The sequence below is a fragment of the Danio rerio genome, chromosome 3 (genome assembly GCF_052040795.2).
Source record: "Danio rerio strain M-AB ecotype USA chromosome 3, GRCz13ab, whole genome shotgun sequence".
In the NCBI taxonomy this organism is placed as follows: domain Eukaryota; kingdom Metazoa; phylum Chordata; class Actinopteri; order Cypriniformes; family Danionidae; genus Danio; species Danio rerio.
This window is the reverse complement of record NC_141023.1, coordinates 11,672,105-11,695,870: the sequence shown is the minus strand read 5'-3', so window position 1 is coordinate 11,695,870 and position 23,766 is coordinate 11,672,105. Positions and strand designations below refer to the sequence as shown.

The 23,766-nt window shown below is 38.4% G+C and overlaps 2 protein-coding genes across 6 annotated transcripts in view; one reads left to right on the top strand and one right to left on the bottom strand.

The window, feature by feature from the left end:
* Window positions 1–17,934, bottom strand: part of LOC147845529 (uncharacterized) — a 45,047-nt gene extending 27,113 nt beyond the window's left edge. Inside the window, exons 1-5 of one of the 5 annotated variants that reach the window (XR_015480482.1) lie at window positions 17,809–17,934; window positions 17,438–17,706; window positions 11,200–11,324; window positions 10,987–11,107; window positions 5,771–5,848 (exon numbers count right to left, since the gene is read on the bottom strand). Coding sequence is in view for 2 of the 5 variants with exons in the window: in XM_087244070.1 (XP_087100196.1) it covers window positions 5,810–5,848; window positions 10,987–11,107; window positions 11,197–11,324; window positions 12,469–12,579 (399 nt within the window). In the remaining 3 variants the exon portion in view is untranslated. Of the gene's footprint in view, window positions 1–5,770; window positions 5,849–10,986; window positions 11,108–11,196; window positions 11,559–11,661; window positions 15,128–17,437; window positions 17,707–17,808 lie in introns of those variants that run through there. The other 4 variants (XR_015480481.1, XR_015480483.1, XM_087244070.1 and 1 more) reach the window with 4 other exon arrangements.
* Window positions 1–23,766, top strand: part of pdgfab (platelet-derived growth factor alpha polypeptide b) — a 679,118-nt gene that overhangs the window by 455,707 nt on the left and 199,645 nt on the right. The window lies entirely within an intron of this gene.

The window sequence follows — 23,766 nt, the reverse complement described above, 5'->3', positions numbered from 1 at the left end:
CCTGCATGTCATTACATCTGGAATATAATTATACTTTATAATTACATTCACTGAAAAAAAATATTATTTTTACATGTTTTTTAAAAGGTAAGTGGTTGCAAACAATTTAAATGGGCTGAATCTAAACAAATTAAATTTAGTAATGTTCAATTTAATTTGTTTGTTAAATTCTGACCAAATAAATTGTTTGTATGCACTTACCTTTTGAAAAAATTAGTAAAACTAATTAATCATTTTTTAATGTTGGTGAGATATCCCTAGCTCATTCTGAAAACGTAGCCCTATATATGTTTCCGGAGATCGTGAATTATGTAGCCTTAAGTATGTTTGGCTGCATTTCATCTTTAAAACAAACATAAGGGGTGGTATGACACCCTTCCTTTCTCGCACTTACCAGCTGACCGCTTACCTCTGTATGGACAGTGTTTCTGCTGTTACCAGTTTGCTAAGTAGCTCACCATGTACGTCGGCGAATTTGAGACACAGAGAGAAGTTAACCACGATGACGGTGTTTGAGTTTGATGAAGAACGGTTCCAGAAAGTGGGTAAGACAAAAACAGAAGCCGAAAAAAATCGAATAAACAATTAAATAACAGGAGAATGCGGTGAAATGTGAAAACATGGTAAAAATCACATTCTTTTTCTGGATTGCTTTTTAAAACTGTTGGTTTGGTTTGGGTGGGTGGCCGGGTCAATCTGTGCTTTTGAAAACTGGTTGGGTTTAGGAAAGGAGAAGGGTGGGACAGTCTATTGGTCAGTCAGTCAGTCAACAGCGGCCACTGGTGGATTTACATGAGAACAGCAGGTGCGAATGGCAAATGAGAAATTTGAGATCTGAAAAAGCGTACACAGCAGCCTCTGATGGATTTGCGAAAACAAAAATGTCAAAAAAAAATGTACCTCCTGGGACGTATTTGGCGATCTCCAGAAATGTATATAGGGGTACATTTTCAGAATGAGCTTACACCTTAAACCATGGTCCCAAACCCATCCTGTATCCCATCTCAATAGCATTAGAAGTGTCCTGCAATAAATTATGAACACATTAAGTACATTGTATTTGTATTTTGATGTAAGTGCATAATAGTTAAAGACACCTAATATAAAATGGCTGTTTTTTTGTATTTGTCTCTCTTAATTTTACAAAAATGATTTGAATGTATTGTATATTTACATTTCTCTTGTAGTGTGTTTTTGTTATTTGTGTGCAACGCAGTTTTTGAGAGCATAATTTCAATTGTCTGTATATCTCTACCCAGCATGCACAGAACCTCAACATGACGTCAGATTGACGCTGCACCCCAACGTCATGGGGACATTGCATTTTGTTTGAAATGAAAATTGGCTTGATGTCAGAACCCAACGTCCAACCTAAAATAAACCAAATATCAACCTCTAATGATGTTACAGCTTGACATTGTGTAGACTTTACCACTATTATGTCTATTTGACATTGTATTTTGGTTGCCATACCTGACGTAAAAATGTCAGTATTTGACGTCAATATGATGTTGGTTTAAGATGTTGGCTCGACGTTGGATTTTGGTCACTTTCTAACACAACCTAAAATCAACCAAACATCAACATCTCATAATGTTACAGCTTGAAGGTGTGTGAACGTTTCCACTACAATACCTATCAGACGTTAGATTTTGGTTGCCATACCCGACGAATAAATATCAGTCTTTGACGTCAATATAATGTTGTTGTAAGATGTTGGCTTGACATTGGATTTTGTTCACCTGACGTCACAACCTCAATGTACCCTAATATTGATGCCTGATGACATTGTGTGGCTGCTGGGTAAATGTGGCAGAATTGATAATAAAGCTGACTTTGACTCATTTGTCCATGCACATTGAATATTCAACACAACATGATGAAGACCGCCATTAGGAACAGTGTGGCATGTGTGCGTGACAAAGCAAGTGAAAATGCTCTGGTTAGGATACAAACAATGCAGAGATGCATCACTTATTGCTTTATCTCACTAAGCCTGCTTAGCCTTCCTGTAACTCAAGCTGAAAGCACGATGTTATCAATAGTGTGGTCAGTGGTTTGGACAGGAACCGGGGTTGTGCAGAATTCAAAACTAAAGCACTGGCTCTTTTTCAGCTCGTGAGTTGCCATTTGAATATAGCCGGGTAAAGCATAAAGATTAGGAATTTGCTCAATTGTTATTAAAAACATATATCAATATTCAGGAAAATTAAGCACTGAACTCATCTAGAGAGTTCAAAATCCGACTGATGGACGTTTGTCCTATCAAATAAAGGCAAAAATGCCCCTAAAAATATCTTAAAAATATATTTATTCCGGATTATTGTAAATTACACATTTATACACACGTCATCACTCAGGTTCCCTTGAGCAAAAAGAGAGCTTGCAATAGCAAACATGTCGTGTTGTGCGGTAGGATGCCAAATTCGAAATAGAAAACTGTACTTTTATCGTACACCACTCTGCTTTAATGCTAACCGCAGAAGTCTTTGGCTAAAATGGAGCTGAATGAAGTGAGGACCTAATTAAAAATGCTTGACTCTGCAGTTCTCATGTTATATCGGGTAAGTTCACGCTATGCTGAATCATAAACATTACTCATTTTTGATTGCAGCAACGATTTTAGCAAAAATATTTACATGTGGTTAATTAAACTGCGATACTGAATGCTCAGAATGAAACGAAAAAGTTATTAAGGTAAAGTTGGTTTTATATTCACATGTTTTATTCAGTGACAACTTGTGACACACTCCCTATATTGTTTACCGCGGCACTTTGAATATTCGGTCTGAAAAAATCCTGCAAGTGTGACTTGAAAACAACATTAACACTGTTTATTTGACAGGGAACAATGTTGTACTTTGATAGTCATTGGCTGCTAATATGACTCCGCTATTTAGAGTTCGCAAATAATACTTTATTTGAAACTATATTATTAAGGAGAAAGTCTGAATGTGCCAACTTTACCTCTATGTGTAAGTTCACATACCCTGCCGTACAGGTGTAGTTCGCTGTCAGAATGCAGCAGTTTTGCTTGTTGATGATTACCCAGGCCTTGCTTAGCTCTGTCTTTTTTCCTTGTCTTCGGCTAGGCAGATCCTCAGTTTTTAGCGTTAAACGTCTGGTTATAAGGCAGGCAGTAAACAGGATGAAACAAATAAACAAGGCAAAGGATCAAAAACACAGCAAGGGCAAACAAAGGAAACGGGTTTCTCTTGTGTTGTTTTTCCTGTGTTTTGACCCAAGCCTAGTTTGTTTTTTTGTCTCAGTCTGCCCCATGCCTACCTACATCTCGCCTGTTATTCCAACCACGATTCTGGGTTGTCTTTATACATCTGTTTGCACTCGTATTGACAATTGCTTGCCTGACATCCTGAATAAACCTGCATGTGGACCTGAACCCAGTCGTCTGTCACTCCCCTGGTTACAGCAGCAGTCTGGGAAATTACTGGTAACGTTACAAATTCGCTTTTCGGTAAATTGCCAGTATTTTTAAAAAGGGCCTGTTCACACATGATCGCCTTGAAGTTTGTTTGTGTGAAAGGGGCTAATCTCTCCCTCATTAGCAAATGATGTTAGTCTTGTTTTTGAATCTGCCACTATGCTGACACACAGGCATTTGTAGCTCCACCCTTGATTGAAAAGAGCACAATCTCATTTAAATTTAAAGAGACAGTCACCAAAATTACACAATTAGGATCAAAGCCTAAATAGGGCAACTTACAAAACATTATTTGAGAAGTATTTTGAGCTGAAACTTCACATATAGGGCTCTATTTTGACGGTCCATGCACAGAGCGCAAAACGCAGGGCGCAAACGCTTTCAGGGCGTGTCAGAACGCATTTTTGCTAATTTACGGACGGAAAAATGCGCTTTGCGCTAAGGCGCATGGGCTAAAAGGATTGAGTTTAATTTCTTAATAAGTTATAGGTGTGTTTTGAGAATAAACCAATTAGAGTCTCATCTCCCATTCCCTTTAAGACCCAGCTGCGTCACGCCAAGAGCGCATTCGCTATTTACAGGACGCAAAGTAAGTCTAAGTGGAAAAAATGAGCATTTCACAACCAAACATTTAACAGTTAACAGTTTTTTAACAGAAAACTGTTAGACAGAGCATCTACTGCGTGAGAATGAGAGATAATGGAACTACTTTCACTTTCGCTCTTGGATAGGGAAACCTTTACGCACAGACATCAATTAGCCTATAAATAATTCATTTAATTTGTTAAGCGCAAAGATTCGTTTCAAAACTATTTCTAAATTCAGTTCTAATTTCTAGCAAACGAATAAATGAACAATAATGACCAAGTGTGGTCAAAATACTGAGTTATTTCCAAATACACCTGCCATGCCCCATATGGTCTAAAACCTGACAGGTGGGCAAATCTAAGCTTGTTTTTAATAAAAAAAAATATATAAATATGGATATAATAAATAATACTGCTAATAATAATAACATTATAAAAAAAGCAAATTGTTATGAATGAACTGAAAAAGCTCCCGAGATGAAGAGACATAAAAGCAGTGATTTTTTATATTTATGTAGGCTAGAAAATAATATGTTTTGTAATATTTTAATCCTTTATATTTATATCCTATATCTATTCTTATTATATCCTATATATATCCTTAATATTTACATTCTTTCATATGTAAAGATATTTGCCTATTGCTCTCTTGTGCGTATTAAGCAGTGTGTAAGCGAGGCGCAACTCTGCGCTGGAGTTTAGACCGGGTTAGTTTTGGTCTAATGAAAAATCTATTAAAGTTTCTCAAAATAGCGACGCACCAGCAGTGCGCCTCAGAACGCCTTCCTTTTTAGACCAGAACGCCTATGAGCGCACGAATGAGCGCTAATGCATTTGCTATAAACAGCGTAGCGCAACGCCTCAAAACGACTCTTGCGCAAAGCTAGACTACCAAAAGACTATTGCGCCACGTCTTGCGCCACACTGCGCCGGGTGTATGATAGGGCCCATAGACTCTAAAGACATCAGAGACTTATTCTACATCTTGTAAAAAGGGGTATAACTGGTCACTTTTAATGTAAGGTGAATGAAAAATGTACCTGCAATGCTAGAAACAAAATTCAACCTCACCTTCACAGCAAACCATGATCACCCACCCTATTGATTAAACAGTATTTATTGGATCTATCACTGCTCACCATGCCTTTGTCTGCCAGACATAACTGATGCAATCCTCCGCAGAAAAGCCCCATTAAACCAGCTCACGGCATCAATTAAAGACAACAAACCCTGCAAAACAACCATCTCGGTCAAACCCACAAGAGATGAATTCCCAGAATAAGCAACGGATCCAAGCACACCTCAATTCACAGCCAAATATCATATCTAATAAGCCTCTGACATTCATACTAAGTGGTGTGCGCTTGGTTTATGGTTGATACCCCCCTCCGGCCGGTGAAATCAAAGGAGGAGCGTAAACACAGGGTTAACTGGTGTCTGGTGACTCAACACTAACGCCAGCAAGGACATACTGTGGGGAGAAATTAAAACGTAGGAGAGAACGAGAGAGACGGGGTGGGAAGGATGGATAATAAAGAGAGGGGGAGGCGGATGAGTGAGACGAAAAAAAGTGTGACCACTGAGGGACGGTATTAAATGTTTTCTGCTCATTTGTGGCACGTTGCTCACTTACCGCTCTGCTAATATTGTCAGTTGCTTTGGTTACCATCATTTCAGCTCATCAACTAGTTGCTCAAATGAAAGGGAAACACATTTGTTCAGTCACATATACAGTACTCACCGCTTTTCGTTTCTCGTCTCAGGAAAGCCAATCGAGGATTTAAGGAGGGTCTTGCTCTGTCTTGGAAAGTTTCTTCACCTAAAAGATCAGTTTAGAGACTTTAGAGGTCAATTCACAAACTTCTATCATGAATATTTAAAGGATGTTTACTGGAATACATGTTGCTAATATCAAACATCAAAAGCATATGTGGTTGAAAGACGGGAATCTTGCATATTTAGAAAAATAATAATTTAATGACACAGCAGACTTAAATTCAGGACCTCAGTGCAGCCACAAAATACAAATTATAGTCACTTTAAAGGTTTAGTCACTTAAAAAAATAATTATGCCCCTTTTTCAAGATGTAAAATAAGTCTGTGATGTCCCTAAAGTGTATATATTTAAAGTTTTAGCTCAAAATACCACACAAAAGTGGCCACTTTTAGGCTTTGATCCATGACTGTCTCTTTAAATTCAAACAAGATTGTGCTCTTTTCAAAAGAGGGCGGAGCTACAAATGCCTATGTATCAGCATAGTGGCAGCTAGATATTTACATTAGATGTCGCCTACCCTGTTTGTTGTCTATTAGAAGGAATGTGTCAATAGAACCGCCATTTTAGTACAGAGTAGCGCTACTTTAAAATGAATGCGGGACCAAGGTTCAGTGGAGGACTGGCCATCCAGATCCAGAAATATATACACATATATAGACCTTTTTCATGGCTGCTGCATGGAGGGCGCCATAGCGACCAGCGTCTTTCGGTAGAATGCTAAAAACTTTCGTTTACAGCGTGTACAACTGGTAATTTGCGCTCCGAAAATGGGTTTCAATAACGTTTTTAATGGATAACAGAGTGTTTTTGTGACACACAACTTAGAATTGTGTCTGTTAAAGCCGTTATAATCTGTCACATGTGGTTCAAGCGTGTCAAAAATACGAAAAAAACGTCCCCTAGTTCACGTGTCTGCCGTCAGAAATACAGTGTCTGTTTGCGTTCCCGGCCTGTCAGCTGTTAGCTCAGCGGCTCTTTAACACACACACACACACACAGAGAGAGAGAGAGAGAGAGAGAGAGAGAGAGAGAGAGAGAGAGAGAGAGAGAGAGCAAACCAGAGTACTGGCATGAAACTTAGCAGGTATGAAAGTCGTTCCATTTACAAAAATGACCAATAAAAGTCTGTTATTGATACTCTGCTGGCTGATTTGCTGTTCATTCTAATCGCGAGCCGTTTGTGTTTTATTTCATGTGTTGTTTTTACCACGGTTTGTGTTTTTCTGTCATTTCGAAATGACACTAGCCTATATTTTCACTTTGTCACAGTTATTAAATCAGTGTGTCAGTGGCACAGTACAGGCTACGTGTGTGTGTCAAACATTTTGTTGAATTACATTTGGTTGGGCTGGTTATTTATTTGAAATAAAGAGAAAAGCGATGACAAGGCTTCATTTAAACTGCAGAAGATGGCGTCTGACAACGAGGGGAAAATGCCTCACAGCAGATGTTTTCCATCCTATTAGATTGCATTTCTTTAAACGATCAGTCCAGGAGATGGTGCTGATGGACAACAGTGTTAGTTCAAAGAGGATAAAAGCAGGTAAAATAGATTAAAACTATCGTTTCAAAGCTGTCCAAATGTGACTGTTTACACGCATCAGCTGCCGACCGGAAGTTCTTCGCATTCTCCTTGCGCATGCACGCAAAGTATAATGGGTAATTTTGCGTTCCAAGAAAAAGGTCTATACATATATCTGTGATCAGGAGTTTTCCCGGTGGTCAGTATGCTAATATTTTTTTTAATTACATAAATTATAATTTTGTCACTTTTCTACATCGATAGATAAATGATCGCATGGGCATTGCTGACAAAGAGCGTGTGTTTGTGTTTGCAAGAGTATTACCCTCCATACCTGTTAAATCTGCACAGCAGCATCTTGTAGTCATATTTGATTTACATTGTTTGCTTATATTATTCAACAAAACTAACATAAGCCTAGAATTTCGTATGAGTTGGTGCTACTTTGCCTTATGGTCAGTGCAGTAAGTGACTGTATTATGAATACTTGTTTAGCACAAAAGTTCGTATTATACAACAATGTAAAAAATTTAATCTAACCTATGAAATGTTCTGCCTCTGTGCTTTGTTTTCTTTGTTTGCTTGTTACTACACCCGTACATAGCGCTAAAGTCCAGCATCTTCAGATTGGCTTTAGTCTTGACGAGTGCGCTTGAATGACATTTGTCTTGGGAGCGCTGTGCAAATGTGGCGGCGCTATTGGCGCATGGTCAGGATTTGTATTCGATATCTAGTTTATATAGCTATGATAGTGGCAGATTTAATAACAAGACTAGCAGAAATTCTCCTTGAGGGAGAGATCATCACTAGTGGGCAGGGCTTCCCCCCCTGATGACACGTTCAAATGGAGAATGTCAATCAAAGTGTTTCTGCAAGAATTAATCAAGTGTGATTATAAAAAATAGAATTAATACATTTTTACCATTAGAAGCTGGTTATATTCACAGACGGTCATTACACAACTGTGTTTAAACCCCTCATAAAAGTCACTTTTTCATAATAGGTCCACTTTAAATTTAATAGTTGTCTATTTTCCTTCAACACACTAGGTTTTACCATTTAAAAATAGTGACACATTTAGCATAAGCACTAGTACAGGTCAGAATAAGCTTGCTGTTTCATTTTTACATAAATAAATATGAAAATTGAAAATTTTCTACTATTTCAACCTTTTTCTCCATAAAAGTTGCTCAAAATATTAAAGCAGACACTGTACTTGCATTTAATTTGCTTTCCATGTTTATTTAATCACTTCGACCTATAAATTGCTAGTGTAATTTTCAGGCGTTTAAACTAAATTACATTTTTTTATGCAAATCAACAGCCAAAGTGGATTTTTTTGGCCCAATTGCCACACTTAATCACATTTTATGCAAAAACAGTTAAATGCATTTTCATTTCCCCAGAAATCGAACTTAACAGGGCATTTCATGTGAAACCCACTTTAAATGTTTCACTTTGTTATATTGCAGCCATTTGCTAAAATAATTCAAGTTATTTTTTTTCTCATTGATGTACACACAGCACTCCGTATTGACAGAAAAACACAGAACTGTTGACATTTTGTCAGATTTATTAAAAAAGAAAAACTGAAATATCACATGGTCCTCATTATTCAGACCCTTTGCTCAATATTTAGTAAAAGCCCCCTTTTGATCTAATACAGCCATAAATCTTTTTAGAAAGGATGCAACATTTTTTTTGTACACCTGGGGATCCTCTGCCATTCCTTCTTGCTGATCCTCTCCAATCCTATCTGGTTGGAGGGTGAATTTTAATGGAAAGCCATTTTTAGGTCTCTCCAGAGATGCTTAATTGAGTTTAAGTCAGGGCTCTGGCTGGGCCATTCAAGGACAGTCACAGAATTGTTGTGAAGTCTCTCCGTTATTTTAGGTATGTGGTTAGGGTCATTGTGTTGTTGGAAGGTAAACCTTTATCCCAGTCTGAAATCCTGAGCACTCTGGAGAAGGTTTTTGTCCAGGATATCTCTGTACTTGGCTGCATTCATCTTCCCCTTTATTGCAACTAGTCATCCTGTCCCAGTAGTTAAAAAACACCCCCACAGCATGATGCTTCACTGGTGGAACTGTATTGGACAGCTGAGGAGGAGTGCCTGGTTTTCTCCACACATACTGCTTGGAATTAAGGCCAAAAAGTTTTATCTTGGTCTCATCAAACCAGAGAATCTTATTTCTCACCATCTTGGAGTTCTTTTGGCAAGCTTCCGTGTGTCTTGCACTAAGGAGAGGCTTCTCTCGGGCCACTCTGCCATAAATTTCGACAGTTGGTGGACTGCAGTAATGGTTGACTTTCTACAACTTTCTCCCATCTCCCGACTGCATCTCTGGAGCTCAACAACAGTGGTCTTTGGATTCTTCTTCACCTCTCTCACCAGAGCACCTTAAGTGCTGCCAATTTTTTTTGTCGGTTGCCAGATCTGTGCTTTCCCACAATTCTGTCTCTGACCTCTTCAGGCAGTTCCGTTGACCTCATGATTCTCAATTTGCTCTTACATGCACTGTGAGCTGTAAGGTCTTAAATAGACAGATGTGTGGCTTTAAGATGGATCAAGGCCTTAATTTGAGTCCAGCTGTGTTTGATTTTACTGATTGGACTTGATTAGGAAAGCCATACACCTGTCTATACACTATAAGACCTTACAGTTCACAATGCATGTCAGAGCAAATAAGAATCATGAGGTCAAAGGAATTGCCTGACGAGTTCAGAGACAGAATTGTGGCAAGGCACAGATCTGGCCAAGGTAACAAAAAATGTTCTGCACTTAAGGTTAATAAGAGCACAGTGGCCTCCATAATCCTTAAATACAAGACCTTTGGGACGACCAGAGCCCTTCCTTCTAAACTGAGCTATCGGGGGAGAAGAGTCTTAGTGAGAGAGGTAAAGATGAACCCAAAGATTACTGTGGCTGAGCTCCAGAGATGCAGTCGGGAGATAGCAGAACGTCAACTATCATTGCAGCCATCCACCAGTCGGAGCTTTATGGCAGAGTGGCCCGACAGAAACCTCTCCTTAGTGCAAGACACATTGAAAAGCCTGCCAAAAGGACTCCAAGATGGTTAGAAATAAGATTCTCTGGTTGGATGAGACCAAGATAAAACTTTTTGACCTTAATTCCAAGCAGTATGTGTGGAAAAAACCAGGCACTGCTCATCACCTGTCCAATACAGTCCCAACAGTGAAGCATCATGCTGTGGGGGTGTTTTTCAGTTGCAGGGACAGGATGACTGGTACCAATCAAGGGGAAGATGAATGCAGACAAGTACATAGAGACATCATGGGTGTTTTCTCCAGAGTGCTCTGGATTTCAGACTGGGACGAAGGTTTACCTTCCAACAACACAATGACCATAAGCACACAGTTAAAATAACGGAGTAACTTCACAACAACTCTGTGACTGTTCTTGAATGGTCCAGCCAGAGCCCTGACTTAAACCATATTGAGCATCTCTGTAAAGACCTAAAAATGGCTGACCACCAATGTTTACCATCCAACCTGAAAGAGCTGGAGAGGATCTGCAAGAAGGAATGGCAGAGGATCCCCAAGTCCAGGAGTGAAAAACTTGTTGCATCTTTCCCAAGAAGACCCAGGACTGTACAAGTATCAAAGTGTAAAGTCTAAAAATAGTGGCACAACCTACCATGTTCTCAGTTCCCACCACACTTAAGGACTTGTCTTGATGGGTGGGCAGGACATTATAAAGACTACACACTTTCCTGCACACTAGAGTGTTGCATTTCCAGGAAGGGTTGATGATATTCCTGGGAAGTTGGAGATATGAATGTTATTACTGGATTTACTGAGAAAAAAATTCTCAATACATTTCAGTCGGTCTAAATAGCTCACGTACAACCTCTTCCGTCCTGACAACACTTTCTTCAGTTCATTATTATTCCTTCCTTTCTCATAACATTGTACGCTGAGGAAGACCCCAGGGGGCTCTGCTGAATAAAGACTCAGCTGTGAATGAGAGAGCAGCTGAGGAGGAAAAAGAAAAGCTTACTGACATGGTTTTGAGAAAAATATAGCAGAATGTCACTTTTAAGCTGTTGGAAAGTCAAATATGATGCATGGGCGAACGGTTTAAAGTCAAGAGCTGATAAACCCTTGGTTGTGCATTATGCAATGTGGGTTCAAGAGCTGAGAATGAAGCATTTGCAATTCTTTCAGATAATATGCTGCAAATAATAATCTGCACAGAAGGCAACCATTCTGACGGAAAATGGCGAAGAAAATATGCTCCGTGACATTGACATTGCTAATCCGTGTGGTGCACTTTCTACTGCGCAACTGTCAGGGTGAATGTTCAAGTTGCTTTTTTTTTGCACTCAACAGGGTTGTGAGGGTAATGTGAAACTATACATGTATATATATATTAGCCCCGCTTTGAATTTCTTTTTTAAATATTTCCCCAAGTGATGTTTAACAGAGGAAATGTTCACAGTATGTCTGATAATATTTTTTCTTCTGGAGAAAGTCTTATTTGTTTTATTTCAGCTAGAATAAAAGCAGTTTTTAATTTATTAAACACCATTTTAGGGTCAAAATTATTAGCCCCTTTAAGCTATATATTTTTTTCAATTATCTACAGAACAAACCATCGTTAAACAATAACTTGCTTAATTATCCTAACCTGCCTAGTTAACCTAATTAACCTAGTTAAGCCTTTAAATGTCACTTTAAGCTGTATAGAATTGTCTTGAAAAATATCTAGAAAAATATTATATATAATGTCATCATGCCAAAGATAAAATAAATCAGTTATTAGAAATGAGTTATTAAAATTATTATGATTAGAAATATGCTGAAAGAATCTTTTCTTCGTTAAACAGAAATTGGGGGAACAAATAAACGGGGCTGATAATTCAGGGGGGTAATAAATCTGACATCAGCTGTAAAAACAGTAGCGAGCAATACATCTGTCCTATATATGTATCCACAGCTAATTTATGCAACCCCAAATCTGCCAAAGTTGTGCTCCAATGTACATTTCAGCATTAATGGTGCCATCACAGAAGTACAAGTTACCTTTGTCAAGGTCACTGACAAAACCCCATACCTTGACAGACACTGGCTTTTAGACTTGTTGCTGGTGGACTGCGTCCACTTCCCCCAAAAATACCTGAATAGTTGATTCATCTGACCGCAGTACACGTTTTCCACTGTGTGATGGTCCATCCCAGACGCCTCTGAGCCCAGAGAAGTCATCGGAGCTTCTGGACACTGTTAACATAGGGCTTCCTTTTGGCGCAGTACAGTTTTAACTGCCATTTGTGGATGTAAATGTATTGTGGTACTTGACAAAGATTTGCCAAAGTAGTCCTGAGGCCATTTGGTGATATCGCTTATAGATGAATGAGGATTCTTGATGCAGTGCCGCCTGAAGGATCGGAGATCACGGTTGTTCAGCTTAGGTTTGTGCCCTTGTCCTTTACGCACTGAAATTCCTTTCCTTAAATCTTCTAATGATGTTATGCGCTGTTAAAGGTGAAATATTCAAATGTCTTCCTGTCTTTCTTTGAGGAACATTGTTTTTAAACAATTCAATAGTTTTCTCAAATATTTGTAGCAAACTGGTGATCCTCGGCCCATCTTTGCTCCTAAAGGACTAGACCTTTGTTGGATGCTGCTTCTGTACCAAATCATAATTACAATCACCTGTTGACATCACCTGTTTCAAATCAAGAGATGCATGGACAGTCCACCTAGTTAACTTACAGATGTACAGTATAAAGTGTCCTTTCCAAAAAAGGTGATGTCTATGTGTACAATAAATTATTAATGAAGTGAGTTTGTTTATACAACACCACACACAGCTTAACTTTGTTTTGGTTGTTGTCAGGTTTTATGAAATAATCAGGCCTCTTTTCAGCACTTCTCAGAGAGAAAAGGTTTTGTTTCTTTCTCTGTTCTGTTGGATCTCATACTGCCTCTATAATATTTAGGTCTGGACTCTGTGGAGGCCATTTCATCACTCTCTGGTGGCATTCGAAAGCTCTAAAATGCTGCCTTTTGAAGTCAGTTTTCCCAGGCATTAAGGCACATCTGAAAGCAAACTCTGTTTCATTTCCTTTCTCAAGAGATGCTCTTCTTATGATCACATTTTGAAGGCAGCGTGGATGTGTTGAGCATTTCATTTTCTGACTGCTGAGCTAAAAAAATAAGTTATGCATGATTAAATCATTATGCTGTCTCAGAAGTCTGTCTGAAATCAGTTTTACATGCCGCCTTACTGCAGAAATGCTGCCTTCAGAGTCACTACCTGATTGGGCAGCAAGGCAGCAATTCAGCATTTTATTTAATCTGCTGTTTCCTCCCCGAAATATATAATTTGCTGCATTATAGAAGCATGTTTGGAATCATTATCAAGCTGAAAAATAAAACCATTGCTTTCCAGAAGAAATGGCATAATGGGTCAAAACATGTCTGTGCTTTTTCGGCAATCATGACTCCATCATTACAGACAATTTTGCCACTAGAAGAAACGCACCTCGAACCATGACAGAAAACTCCAGCACATTTATATGTGTGTATGTGTGTGATCTAGCACAACAGCAACAATTAAAAAAGTGGACAGCATTTGACTCAACTCAGCTCTATTTAACTGATTATACACTAAATAGTATGCAAAAAAAAAACTGCAAATGACTGAGTTAAATATAGTATAGTGGTGGGCAGAAGTATTTAATTAGGTGTCACATTATCTAATTAAGTGATATACGGCCTACTGTTTCTTGCTTCGAGCGAGCCTTTACTCATTTGAACTGAGAAAACTCTCTCAATTGACATTTATTATAACTATTTAATTATAATATCCTTCATTAAAGGGTTAATTCACCCCAAAATTTAAGTTCACTCACTAATTACTCACCCTCAACTGGTTCTAAACCTTTCTGATCGTCTTTATTCTCTTGTAAAGCTGTATCCATTGACTTCTATAGTAGGAAAAAACAAATACCACGAAAGTGAATGGTTACAAGTTTCCAGCATTCTTCAAAACATCTTCTTTTGTGTTCAGCAGAAGAATGACACTCACTTTGAGACATGTGAAGGGTGAGTAAATGACAGAATGTTCACTTTTGGGTGAAGTATCCCTTTAAGGCGAATATTTGACAGAATCATGGTGTTCATTGCAGTCTCTAAAGCTGCTGCTTCCCAGGCACCAATATTTTAACAATTTATAAAAGATGAATCACTGTCTGACCATCTGAGATTAGGCCTGGACTGTCAATTGTATTTCAGCATACTGCGAGCATCCATTAGCACCATTTGTTGTTTGAATTTGGTATCTGATAGAGCGTTCAGACCAGAAACTGAGATGCCTGATGTCAAAATTAAAAAGCAGATTTTGCACCATAATTGTTTTTAATATTAAAAGATTATTTTGGATATCATTAAAAATACAAACAGTCTTGAGAAGGTGGCCTGTGGGGACTCAAATGGATAACTGAATTGCTGTTTTATTCAATAAAACACCTACATGCACTGCTATTTCCACAAAAAAAAAGGAGCTGGGAATGTGGCAACAACATGATTATCTACACTCATGACCGGTCATCAAATTGTCAATCAATTGCCCTGTGAAGAAAATGTAAGGAGATTTACTTCCAGAACCAGACTGTTGTGCTCTACTAAAACTGCCTTGTATTATTTATGGTAATGTAAGTGATTGCAATGCATTCTGAGACTTGAGGCGGCATCTTATACACTGAAAAAAATGATTCGTTGGATTTACAAAGTTTTTTTTAAGGTAAGTGGTTGCAAACAATTGATTTGGGCTGAATTTAAACAAACAAATTTAGTTGAACATTCCTTAATTTAATTTGTTTAAATTCAGCCCATATACATTGTTAAAAAATTGAGTAAAAAATGGAGTATATCCAATGAACAAAATTTTTCAGTACCTGTAAGAAAGCGAAAGCATCCAACAGTACCTCCAAAGGCAGCACTTTAGAGCTTTCGAATGCATCCAGAGAGTCATGAAATGGCCTACACAGAGTCCAGACCTGAATATTACAGAGGCAGAATGACATTTACAAAAAATGCAGCATTACGCATGTCAGGTCAGTATTTGGTGCCGTAACCTTGTTAGTAAACAGTAGCTACATGTCTATTCACCTATTTGTATGCGCATTTTGGATATGTTATTATATTATTAATTACCTCCACAATCAAGAGCGTCAGTGATCTGCGTCTCACACCTTCAAACGCCACTGCGCATTTACTGCATGTCAGGATTGCCTCCTGAGGTGGAAGTCATTTATTAAATGAAGAAAAGATTCACGCAGCTTCTCCTAATTCAGCAAATTCCGTTTTTACTGTTGATATTTGGCGCCAGTTAATCAGGAAGTGACGATTTTTATTCGCATCTCTTTATGCAATAATCCAATTTTGCGCATAAAGTTAATTCGCATTTTTGAATGGAAATTCTAAGGGATTCTAAGGGCCCACGTTGTTTTGGGGCCCTCAGAGTTCCTATTAGGAGGCCCAATCAACATTACCACCACTCACCTCACTCTTCACTTTCGCCTGTGACTCCCAACACTACACCCCCACCCCCCTCTTGACTTTCATCAACGACCCCCAACATTCCACCTCCAACCGCCCCGCCCCTTTTCATTATCGTCCATGACACCTTACACCCCCCACTGCCGCTCTTCCCTTTCGTCCACAACACTCAACTTCCAATACCCACACCCCACCCCCCTGACCCCCCAACAATCCACTAACCCTCCCACCTTTTTACTTTCGTCTACGACACCCCCTGCTCTTCACTTTCATCCGCGATAACCCCGCACCCTAACCGTGACACCGCCAGAATGTTTTCATAGGGCCCATACCGGCCAGCGGCGCCACTACCATGCACACTCATGTCATCGTTTACATAGGTTTACATTTTCGCATTTACACTGAAGCAACTGTTTTAAAAAATCTCCAAATATATGCATTTTCAGTCTTAAAAAACTATGTTGTTTAAACAAGCAAGCAAAAACGCAAAAATTATGCTAGTTGTATCTACAGAAACTAAATATGTCAAGTGTATTGCAAAACATGCATTAATATATACAATTATTTAAGTATTTTATATAAACTGACTGCTAAATATGAGTGGGCGGGGCTAATACACTTGTGTCTTTGATTGGTGGAATGTTTGTAAAGCATCATGGGTAATTAATCAATATTAATGTCCACATGAACAGAATGCTTTGACTTTTTTTCGTACTAAGACGCAAATCCTAGAGAAATAGAATATTAAATGAGAAAACAGTGGGCGTGGCTTGTTTTTTCTACTGCGAGCTGATTGGAGGTTTCACTCAGAAAGATCGGGGAAAGGGTTTGGGAGAGTTATTACAACCTAGCAAACTCCTCCTGCTCATCATTTTGTCAAAACTGACTATAGGAGGGGCGTGGTTAAGTATGTTAAGTACTCCCAATACCTCAGACAGATGTAATCTGAGATTTTAACTGAAAACAAACATGAAGTGCATTTCCAGATTTCAATTTAAGATTAGGCTATTTTTTTTTTTCTTAAAGACATGCACAGATGAATTGTTCACCACAAAACTAGCAATGCGAGTCAACAAAATCAATATGGTTAGTTTAGATTTTTTAGGGGACTGAGGCTTTTATTTCACTATGTTGATGTACTTCCAACTGAAATGGAATATTGAGTAGGGGGCGGGGTTTCTTTTGCGCATCATTCCCTCAAAGCAAACTAATGGTAAGGGGGGCGTGGCTAAAATATTGTGAAATAATCTTCAACTTTGATTGAAGATTATCCAAAACTGTGGATTACACGTACGGATAAATTTTTCACCAAAAGAAAAACAATGTGTGCTAACGAAATAAACATTTTAAATTTTTATTGCACACAATTTTGACTTTAAAATGTACTGTTTAAACATTAAGTTGGACTAATGTGAACAGATGAGATCTACAACGGCATAACAATACATTTTTCAGTGAAAACCTCATTTGATCCAAAACATTTTTCGCCCACCATCTTGTACTCACATGCAAGGCATTCTGGGAGCATTTTACTCTGTAAAGCACACACATAACTCAAACTACGCTGCCTATTTAGGGCATACCTGTCGCAAAGTGAACGCATCCTGATTGAGCCCTCTCAGAGTCCCTCATCTGTTGTTTTTCCACCTCTCTGTGTGTTTCTCAGTGATGTAGTCTCCCATTGGCGGGTGAGTCAGTGACATCAGCGCGGAGTGGGTGCGGGCTGGAGGTGGACGCTCACCCACGGCCCGCTGTGTGATCCCAGCGCCACCTGTCTCCCAGTCTGGAGCAGCTTGTGCCTCCTGCCTGTGGGCTACCGGCCCCGAACGGCCCCGCGGAGCCTCCTCCATCGCTCATTTTCACATGCACAGCGTGAACATGACACAAATAAACATCCCTAGCGCTCTAAAAATGAAGTTCGCATTACATAGAGGAACATGTTTTGCATGCATACCTTTCTAAAGCAATGCACGTGGAGGGTTTCGTCCAATATGCTCAATTGTAGCATTGCAATGGTCCATCGATGGGTTGGCGGTGACAGCTTTGTGCTCCTCGGCTGTGTGAAAAAGCTCTAAAAAGTGAGATGAAATCAATGAGAAGCACCTTTGTTTTATATGTGGTGAGTCAGAGGTTTGAACAGTCAGAGATTAACTAACAACCCATTCCCGACCACACAACCCATTGGCATTTTACACCACATAAACATGGCAGGTGGGAAAAGCAATGACTAATCTCTTCTTTTCTGGAAACATTTCAAGCATGTATTGGTATTTTTAACAAAGAACTAGTCAATATGGGTTATTTTTTTAGTTTATTTTATTTTACAACTACCCTCGAGTCTTTAAAAAGTTCTGATTTTTTTTTGTTGTTGTTGTGCATGACTCAGTTTGTACAAAAAAGGTTCTTGTGTAAAAGAACCAGACGTTTACATACACTCTAAAAAAAGGAAAACAACCATTTTTTAAAAATGTCTAATGGTAAATCACACTAAACGTTTACTATTTTAGGTTTGTTAGGATTATTTAAATGATTTACATTTGCTAAATGCCAGAATAATGAGAGTATTTTTTTTTTTTAATTAATTTCTAGACAGTAAAAAGTTTACATACATTTCCTTGGTATTTTCTTAGCTTTGCTTTTAAACTGTCTCATGTCAAATGTTTTGGGTATCTTCCACAAGCTTCTCACAATACTTTGTAGGAATTTTGGCCCATTCCTCCTGACAGAATTGGTGTAACTGAGTCAGATTTGTAGTACTTGATCGCACAAGCTTTTTCAACTCTGCCCACAAATTTTCTATAGGATTGAGATCAGGGCTTTGTGATGGCCACTCCAAAACATTTACTATGTTGTCCTTAAAGCTTATTTGAACTAATTTGGCAGTATGCTTAGGGTCATGGTCTGTTTGGAAGACCCATTTGTGGCCAAGTTTTAATGTCCTGGCTGATGTCTTGAGATGTTGCTTCAGTATTTCTACATACTGTTCTTTCTTTATGATGGTTTCAACTGTATAACATCGGTAAAAATCAATTATTTATTTAAAGTTCCCACACATGTTTAGACTCAGTGACTGTTTGTGACTTATATATGTTCGGGGAAAACATTTAGAATCTGAAGATCAAGGAAAAATGCACTTAATTTATGTTCCTGGATAAATCCAAGTATTTCTGTTATTTCCGAAGGGAAAGTGCTAACTGAAGGAATACAAGATATTTCAACAAAATAAGAAAAAATTGGATATCTTCATCCTGTTTAAAAGTTTCCTCGTGTTTCCTTCTGGAGCATTAGTGAGGGTTTGAACATTTTGAGCCCCTCAATCATGCTCAGTGTGAAAAGACGGATCTCACAATCACAAAGTCACTGCTGGAAAGGGTTCCAATCCAGCAGAAATGCTTTAAAACTGAAGTATCTACAGGAGATTAAGGATTTTTCTGAAGAAAATGAGTCAGTTTAACTGTTCAAAACAAACAAGAGACTCATAAACAACCATTACAAAGCAGAAAAAGCGCTTGTAGATCATCAGGAGACCACACACCGTATTGAAAACCAAGGGAATGTAAACTATTGCAGAGGGTTATTTTAATCAATCTCAGCTAGATTTTTGTGTAATGAACTATATGTAAACATATTTTATGTAAAAATATCTTATTCGGCATAGTATAAAAAATAGCGTGCATTTGTGTGATCTTTCTTATTTTGTTCAATTTATTTACATTTTAACAAATTATTCTAGGGGTGTGTAAACTTTTGAGCAGAATTTTATACAGTTGTAGGCAAAATTATTAGTGCACATGTATAGTGCACATGAATATTTTCAAGTGATATTTAACGGATTAAGTGGATTTTCAGAGTACTTCCTATATTTTTTTCTTCTGGAAAAAGTTTTATTTGCTTTATTTTTACAAATAATTCACTATTAATGGTTTAAAAACATTTTAAGGTCAATTGAAAGGTCTAGTCAACTTCGACTGTAGGTTTTATCCATTTGTCAGCAATAATTTTTGGTGATTTAAAATGAGATTTATATACATTTTAATAAGTACAGACCATAAACCGGCCACTTTATAAGGTACACCTGTCCAACTGCCTGTTAATGCAAATTTCATGATCAGGATGATCTGCTGCAGTTTACACCGAGCATCAGAATGGGGAGGAAAGGGAATTGAAGAGACTTTGAATGTGGCATGGTTGTTGGTGCCAGACGGGCTGGTCTGAGTATTTCAGAAACTGCTGATCTACTGGGATTTTCACCCACAACCATATATGGGTTTACAGAGAATGGTCCGAAAAGGAGAAAATATCCAGTGAGCGGCAGTTCTGTGGGCGCAAATGCCTTGTTGATGCCAGAGGAGAATGGCCAGACTGGTTCCAGCTGATGGAAAGGCAACAGTAAGTCAAATAACCACTCGTTACAACTGAGGTATGCAGAAGAGCATCTCTGAGCACACACCTTGCTGAATCTATGCTACGAAGGCTTAAGGCAGTTCTGAAGGCAAAACAGGGTCCAACCTGGTTATAGTAAGGTGTACCAACTAAAGTGGCTGGTGAGTTACTGTAATGTTCCTTAAACTGCATAAAGGATCTGTTATGCTGAATGATGGCTGAACATTATTTCACACTTATTTTAACATGTTTTGTATGTAAAACAAAGTGAAAACTGTTTCAAAGCAAATCCTGGGGTGATAATTAATAATAAAAAAAACATTATATATATCACCTAATTAAAAATCAATAATTAGAATATGAAAAATGTCAACAAGGAATATATATCAAACACCTTATGTCTTCTATTAGTCATAGATGATAATGCAAGGAGATTGAAGGAAATTGCAGCGCTGCATGCAAATCCATCCCACCTAGCAGGAAGTGCTGTGGGAACTCCGATTTTTAAAATTAAATATTCTAATTATGTTACTGTCCCTTTAACTCATTGGCTTCAAAGGCTTTGCCCGCACCCCAGCCAATCAAATCAGATGTTCGGGACTTACTGGCTGATTGTCATTTCACTAGTAATGAAACTGCATTATTTGAGACAGTAGTGTATTCAATATCTCCGCCAGTTGCCATAGTGACCATGAGAGTAGCTGTCATTGTGCAAACACCACTGAAAACCGAAAATGTTGCTCATGATCATTTCCATCCTGACATCTGGCAGCGGTGTTGATGCTTGAAAATCGTTCGCTCTCTCTCTCTCGCCATTTAAAGGATAATGAATGCCACTAATGTTACAATCAAGCATTAGATCTCTAACTAAAGACAAATAATGGGTATATTTTTAGGAATAGACTGCAATATATTGTATGATTTAAAATGATTGTTTTTTTAATGACAAAAATCGTTAGAGTGTAAACCATGAAGACCTTTTTTAATTGTGTGGATAAAATTATAATAATAATAATAAAATGCTTGTAAAAACACTGCAAAATATGCTTTTCTTTCTTGGAGTTTCCTTGTTTCTAGTCCAAATATTCATTCATTCATTTTCTTTTCGGCTTAGTCCCTTTATTAATCAGGGGTCGCCACAGCGGAATGAACCGCCACTTTATCCAGCATATGTTTTACGCCACGGATGCCCTTCTAAAGATGCCTCTTTAGCCTATCCAACTCACCTGTACTGCATGTATATGGACTGTGGGTAACCCAAGAAAACACGAGGAGAACATACAGGGGGGCTCTGACTTTAACTGTATATATATATATATATATATATACAGTGTACATATATCACGCAGTGGCGCAGTATGTAGTGCTGTCGCCTCACAGCAAGAAGGTCGCTGGTTCGAGCCTCGGCTGGCTCAGTTGGCGTTTCTGTGTGGAGTTTGCATGTTCTCCCTGCATTCGTGTGGGTTTCTTCCGGGTGCTTCAGTTTCCCAGTCCAAAGACATGCGGTACAGGTGAATTGGGTAGGCTAAATTGTCCGTAGTGTTTGAGTGTGGATGAGGGTGTGTGGATGTTTCCCAGAGATTTGTTGTGACTGGAAGGTCATCAGCTGTGTAAAAATATGCTGGATAAGTTGGTGGTTTTTCTCCCTAACTTCTCTCTAAGTTTAATATGAAGAGTCTGTAAGCAGTCTGAGGACCAGGATTGAGAACCGCTGTATTAAAGAGTGTTGGAAATAAGCAGTAATTGACATCAATACCCTAGTAGCAAAGAATTCTGGCCCAGATTTGGCATAAAGCTGGCACAGCAGGCATTCATCCAGCACTGGCATACAGCATGTGGGCCAAACATGGCCCGGGTTTGGCAGAGGTGGCACAGTTTTTAAGGCGGCACACAAGATTTGGGCCAGATGAAAAACGTAGTATTTGGCCCAGATTTAAAAATTTGATAAGTGGGCCATGTGAGTTTGGCCAGTCTTGACCCACATTTAAAATACACTAAAATCATTTTTGAGTAAAGCAAAACAATTCTACCAATCAGGTCACTTTGAGAAAAAGCGTGCCCATAGTGTGCCTAAAGCGCGTCACTCCATGGGTTTATCAATTTCATTGCAATCGTGACACACCAACCTATCTGGCCCAGTTCAGGCCCAGTTATGAGTTATTAACTTGGCTGAGACTTGGCCCAGATATGGTCTGTGTTTGGCCCTTGTCTGGAAGCCAGATTTGGTCCAGTCATGTACCGTAATTCACTGCGGCATGTGGGCCAAGCAAAACCTGATTGTGTGGGCCAGAGCTGGGCCAGAGAAATTTTGCTATGTGGGTAGTAAGAAAAAAAAAATACTATGGATGTAAATGGCTGCTTTTCCCAATATTCTTTAGTATATCTTCCTTTGTGTTCATAAAAGAAATTTATAAACGTTTAGAACCTCTTAAATGTGAGTAAGTGATAAGGAAATGTTCAGTTTTTGGGTGAACTGTTGCTTTAACTCAGTGTGTTTCTTGTGTTGGATTGAATGTAAATCCTACTCAAACTTTATACGCCGCATACCTCGACTGTTTACACTCAAATCCAAACACAGGAACTGCGTCAATAGCTCTTAAAAAAATTAAAATAAAAAACATTTAAACTTTGCTTTAATCAAATAACACATCATTTTAATCATACGATGAGGTTCTTATAAATTAAGACATCCAATATAAGTAATATTTCGCTGTTTGTTTTAACAAATGACGTTAGAACGTCTTTTTTTTGTGCTAAATGGACGTCATAAAAACATTTAGGACAGCATTAAGAGCACATCACCCTCTGCTGGCATAAACACAACACCACAGGCCTTGCAACACATCACTGTTGAGAAAAAAAAACACACAATAAAAATCATCACAGAATAATCTAAAGGCACCATCAAAACTATTCAAATTCACCAAACATTAACCATTAAAGAAGCAGTTCACCACAAAATTACAATTCAGTCACAATTTACTCGCTCTCAGGCATTTTCAAAGCCATATAAATGTACGTGATCACATAGGAGGACCAGTACGCAAACAGATCTCGCTTCCCATTTACTCCAATAGTATTTCATTTTTCCAACTATGGCAATAAATGGGTGACGAGATCTGTTTGACTACTGATGTTTGTCCTAATATCATGCTTTGTGTTCAGCAAAACAAAAATTGCTCATTTATTTTGCTTTGGGACAATCTTAGTGTGAGTAAATGAGGACAGAATTACATTTTTAGTTGTGATCTATCCATTTAAAATCAGTAATTGATTCCAATGTTTTTTACATATTTCATTAAGATGAATTAGTTCTAGCACGCCACCATCAGAAGGCAATACATAATCATTAGAGTCTCACGAGACTAATCCATTAAACCCAATATGATTTCCATTATAACCTACACTCACAGGCCACTTTATTAGGTACACATTACTAGAAATAAGGTACTGCAAAAATTATTTAGAGATTTTGGTCCATGCTGACATGATAGCATCATGCAGTTGCTGCAGATTTGTCGGCTGCTCA